This window comes from Protopterus annectens, chromosome 4.part0, assembly GCF_019279795.1.
Source record: "Protopterus annectens isolate FY-2018-M chromosome 4.part0, PAN1.0, whole genome shotgun sequence".
Lineage (NCBI taxonomy): Eukaryota > Metazoa > Chordata > Ceratodontiformes > Protopteridae > Protopterus > Protopterus annectens.
The window spans coordinates 1474378164-1474384163 of NC_056733.1; the positions used below are offsets into that span (position 1 = coordinate 1474378164).

General features: G+C 40.0%; 1 protein-coding gene across 1 annotated transcript in view; it reads left to right on the forward strand.

The window, feature by feature from the left end:
* LOC122799918 (PDZ and LIM domain protein 7-like) overlaps positions 1–4888 on the forward strand; it is a 1210551-nt gene extending 1205663 nt beyond the window's left edge. Inside the window, exon 11 of the mRNA XM_044069320.1 lies at positions 303–4888. Within this exon, the coding sequence (XP_043925255.1) occupies positions 303–389 (87 nt within the window). The 3' untranslated portion in view covers positions 390–4888. The remainder of the gene's footprint in view (positions 1–302) is intronic.
* Positions 4889–6000: the final 1112 nt, after the last annotated feature.

The window sequence follows — 6000 nt, forward strand, 5'->3', positions numbered from 1 at the left end:
ACAGAAGGCACCCCAGCCGAATTTTATGTAATTGGCTACAAAATAACAAAATTGAAACTAAAGCTAGCTGAACTGTGAAAGTCAGCATGTTAATTGAAGTCCTGTGATTATCTGTTCTGCATCAGTAGAACCTGCCTGTTGTGAGCAAATGCATGACATGAGAAACTATTTTACTTCATCAAATGTCATAATAGATTTTTACTCATTCTATAACCTTCATTGTTTCTGTTTTTGGATTTCCTGGAACTGAATACAGTAAATCTGGTTCTGATGGTATTCATTTTGTGTTTTCCTTATTGCAGGTTTGCCATATCAACCTGGAAGGAAAGACCTTCTACTCAAGAAAGGATAAGCCACTGTGCAAGACCCATGCTTTCTCCCACGTTTAAGTATTACATTCAGGAAGAGGATGAGGAGAAGGTTATGATTTCTAACCCTTCCTCTTCCACCACACCATATAGGCATGTTACTGCAGTCAATGGCAAGGCCTGAGGAAGTGGATCCTCATTACAGCCAGCGTTTACAGTTAGCAGCAGCGATGTTATACATGTTACAGAAGCAAGCCACTAAATGTGCAACAGAGTGTCTTAACATTTTATATAGTCTTTTTTACATAAACTGTTTTGTAACAACTTCATAGCTCTTTAGCATGTCTGTGCTCCTTCTGAAATCAGTTTTCATAGATTGCAAAAATGGTGAGTTAGACAAAAAAGTGTGACATGAGACTTAAGTGGGATTACTACTGAAATTTGTTAGGAGAGCATTGGATAAATGCCTTCTTATTAAGAGAGTGGGAGCCTCCAGCTTTAGCCATGAAAACCACTTGCGCTTTGAATTCTACCATAATTAATGTCTTTGAATGGATAGAGTGTGGGATACTTCTTATCAAAGCAGTCTTTCCTTGACATTCTGCAGTAGCCTGACACACTTATTAGAAGTGTGGGCGAACAAAAGGGTTCGTCCAAGACCTGCTATCATTTCCTTTCCACTAGCACCCACTTATGCTGTAGGTACTGCAGTGATGCAGGAACATACTGATCATTTTGTGTTTTGGGACCTGCTGATATATGGATGTATTCAGTATCTACAGTAGCAGATTCCTCACTTTTCATTAGCTGGTACATCAGTGAAACCTGAATGACTACTGGACCCTCTTCTATACCTCTCTACTAGAGGCATTTACATTTCCAGAGTTGTCAGTCCCTCATCTGTTATTGGTAATTGGTACTTTATGGTTTGGTAAAAAATTGATACTTTCAGTTTCCATAACAGCCTGTCTCGCACTTTTCAGCACTATTCTGTCTACATAGCATATCTGCTGGTTTTCTGGGCTTACTGGTATATTTCTCCAGTGAGTAGTCCTATTTTAATTTTTTTTATGTTTGTGTAGGTAGTTAACATTATGTTTGAAATTGTGCAGATCACTGTGTTTTCCCATCAAAGAGGAGCCGTACTGACAATGTATATTATCCTCGGTATTATGTCAGAGGGACTTTGTACAGGTAATTGACTTAACGACCCACTGTAAAAGTTTAAAGGTAGATTAAGCAATATAACTAAAGTATTTTAAACATTTATTGTTATCAGAGCTGTTTTCATTAGAGACGTGCAGTAGAGAAATGACTTCTTCCACATTTGTATATTTCCTTTAAAATTAAAATCTTTTATATTTGCTTTCATATATCCTCAGCGCTTAGTGTTATATAGTCCTATGATTTGGATACAGAGCACCATCTGACTTAACTTGTTTCAATTCTGTCCTGGTGCCAGCTTTCAGAGCTGCTAATGCCATTACTGGAAGTGGTTCTTTTGGTAACACTTTTTGACACTGAATTGCAGGGATGCATCACTTCAGTGGCAGATAATATGTTACTAGGCCCATTCCCATGCTGATTCACTTTTAGGAGCTTTAGACACTGCACAAGCTATAAATATTTATTTTCCTGAGAGGATATTAGATTCATTTTATTTTTGCTCTTTTGTGATCAAACTCGCATGCTGTAGGACCAGTGCCTGAAGAGAGAGAGAGACACAGCTTGCCACATCATAAGGGCTTATTTTGATTATGTCTTCCATTGTTAGCCTCACAAACTGCTGTTTTTATCTGCTCCCCAACATTTTGCATTGTCAGTGCCCCAATCCTCTGGTGGTTTCTGGTACATTCATTCCTCAAAAGCAGTAGGGCTGAATGCTAGAAGTCCTGGCCAGCCTTGTAGTTTGGGGCTAGGACATATTTTTGATTTATTTATTTTCACCTGGCCTGCAGAGTTCCACCCCACTGTGGTGTGAGCATGCACTGGTTACACAGCGGAACTATTGCTCGATTTATTTACTTAACAAATCTCTAATGCATCTCCCACCATCACCAACTTCACTTTTCCGTACCCCCAAGGAGGGCAAGCTGACCGTTGCTGTTCAGTTCTTCCCATCTACTGAGTGGGTTCTCTTTAGACCAGCACAACGGAGAGGCAGGCAGCCTTGTCCCTGGAGTACTGGTTGTGGAGCTTGGTGTGGTCTTACATTTGCTACCTATTTCTTACTTTGTTAAAACTGGATGGGATGGCTTAGACATAATTTACTCACTCAGATGATTCTTGATTTTGATATCATCAATGTACACATTCACTGTAAATATCTGTATTTGTTCATGCACACACATTTTTTACACTGACTGTCTCATTGCTGATGGCCAAGACCACTGTAACAGCTGGGACAGCAACATAGTGCTGCAGAAGTAGTGACTGCTGAGAGTCTTGTCAATATTTGTGGCCAAATAATATGAGCAAATTGTAAATTATTAACAGAGGCATCCTTGTGCTGTTAATCATATATCAGGAGTCAGAATCTAGATTTCAGAATTAGCCAAGGTGACAAAATCTAGGCCATTTGATGGAAAAAAATATTTTATATATTTTTTTCTTTAATTTTTTTTTTAATTTGTTTGACAATACACACGTGATGTCTGAATTTGGGCTTCAGATCTGTTGTGAGTGCTAAGTTTGATTCCTTCAACTCCATTCTAGATAAATGTTAGTCTGTAGTAAGGGAGCTGCAGTTGTTAGTAATTGCTGAGACTTAATTTGCCAAAATCAAACTGCCTCTAAGAATTCGTCTTGGCATATTTTATGCGGTTCCATAAAATAATTAAGTTAATTGTACCCCCTAAGAAAACTTGGATCAAACCTAAATCACACATGAACAGCCCACACCTACTTCATCATATTTATTTAGGAATATTATTGTAAGATAAGGGTTAGAAGCTGGCACTGTCCCTTACATCTCGCTTAGTGAAAGACAACCAACGAGCATGTCAAACTACTGCTGTTCCTGTTCTCTGTAAAACATAACAGTAGGATGTTGCAGGAAGTGCCTATGTAGGCTAGTAGTGGACACTTCCTGTCTTAAACAGCCAGAATGCTCAGTATGAAGAGAAGCAAATGCTTCAACAGATCTGGGACATGTTGCCACTGTACTCTTTAAAACCACACCTGTTACTGCTTTGGCCTTTTGGTATCCTCCAGTCATCTTTATCATCAGTCTAGCCATTTCTGTCAGTGTAGAGCAAAAAGCTCTAATTATGGCTCAAGAGACCAGCATTTGACTAGCAGCTCCTGTGCCTGCTAGAGCTGATGTTGAGGAATGAAGAGATTTAGCCTGCTTACATTTCTTCAGGGGGAGTGAAGGAGACGTACCGGGGGCACATTTTCACAGTAGGACTCCCAGTTACATAGTCATGCATGCCCACAAAGAAGTAGAGGCAGGTCATTTGATCACATCGCATGTGGAGATAAGGATGTGCATCACAAAGGCCCATTGTACACCAACTCCATAGACAACACTGAGCATGTGCACTGGGACAATAGGACTTGAGTAGAAAACCCCATTCCTTTGCAAGGATGATGGCTGCACTCCAAGTTCACCAGATCCTCACTGCTGTGGCCCGGGGGGGGGGGGGGGCTACTGGATTAATGGGAAGTACCCATGAGGGAGGAGCTAATGGTCAGAGGTGGAAAAAAATCATCTTTATCTCCATAGTGCAATAAATAAGTGCAGGATTTCAGTGCTCAAGGTACAAGATTTATCTTGTTTAAGACGCTGTCCGGTTCGATTCTCAGCTAGAGCGTCTTCTGCGTGGAGAGATGCGTGAATGGGCGTACCTTCGTTGAAGGTTGTGCATCAGGCCTGGCAAGCCGGTACGTAAAAAATCAACTGCCAATCATTAGCGGACCGGAGTTCCGCTGTGGCGACCCCTAACTGGGAAAAAGCCGAAAGACACAAACAAACAGGTTTAAAAGAATGCAAAATAGTGTCAGAAAGCAGTGATAAAGTGTTTAATTGGAGACCCTTTTGTACTGCCACTCCACATCTGAGTCATATACAGCCCTGTTGTTCTTGCTGTTTCTCAGTTCAGTACCTGCATATACTTATGCTCGTACGAGGGCATCCATTTGGAGAAGGCCAACAAGAAAACACAAAACACCATCAATTTATTTCTGCTAATAGCACTTAATTGTGCTTCTGTTTTCTGTCCCCAAGAGTGGATTTATGTGCTTCTGTTCACCCCCACTCAAGAGTGAATCTGTAGTTCATGAGGCTGTAGGATACATCACTGCTGAGGCTGCTGGATACTTCAAGCACAGGCAGCAACAAACTCCTCAATCATCGTTGCACTGTGCAACTACACAGATAAACTTGAACATACAAACCTGAAACATTTCAGTAAGTAGTTTTGCATGGCAGGCATCCCCAGTACCCCACAGCCTTTAATAACCCTTACTACTTATATATGACAACTCCAAATTGGATATACATGAAGGAAACCCTTCCGTTTAATTTAACACCAACTATTTCCTCTTCTCAATGCCTCTACAATTTCTATTACATAAAAGAAAAAAAAACATGAATTAGTACTGTTTGGTGTTTGAACTCATGATTCCCAGAAGTAGTTGACAAGTGGAGCATTTGATGAGTGGGGCCTAATCATTGTGGAGTCTCTGAGTGGGTCCACCATCTCTTGCCCTTTTCCTATTTTTACTCATAGCCATGCCGTAATAAACTGCAGAGTGCCACACTTAGCAGAAAAGGGTCACAGATATGAAGTCCACCCATAGTGGTAGCACACCATATATTGCCAGTTCACTGTGATGTGGCACGACATCCCTGCAGCTTCCTGCTGACAGCTGTGACCACAGTTCTGTTCCAACGACCAACTTGATCCTTCAGTCCTTTTCCAGAGCATGTGGGGGTACATTTAGCTTTCTCTCTTGTGGAAAGAGGAACTGTAGGTGATATTTTTTCTGTTGTGCCTACAACCCCCACACACACACACACACACACATACAAACAAACGCACATTCAGTTGAAGGTTCTGTCATCACACTGTGATGGTGCGACTGGTGAAATGTAGTAATGGTGATGCCTTTTGTGGGGGGGGGGGGCAATAATTCACAATAATCTTAAATACTACTTTCTGTCTAGCAGCCATTTTCTGTTCCCTATATTTAAAAGATTTAATGTTCATTGCGTAATGAAAATATGAAACATCTTCAGAATTCCATTAATGTCAGTCTTGTCATGAGTTGTATGATGTAGAGATGTAGGCCTGATTTAAGTTATAGCAAGATAGTAAGTAGTATTCCAGAGGAACTTCATGATAGAGTATGAAATGTATTTATTTGTTACCAAAGAAACTTGAATTAAAACTGTGACTACTGCTTTATAATGCTAATGTTTACCTTAGTGTGAAATCACAAACAAAGCTCATATTGCCTTTACTGTTAGGTTGATTGTGGAGACTTTGTAAAGTTTCATTAAATGTTGATTGCAGAGAATTTATTTGTAAAGGTTTATTAAATAAAGGTGGTAGTCATCATTGTACAAGTTTTTGTATTTTATAAAAATATTTGGTAAACATGATTGAAAAGTGGCATTACATGAATTAACTCTAGAAATTAACATGAATTGCTGAGACAGAAGTTAATACTGAGCATGCTGTGAATC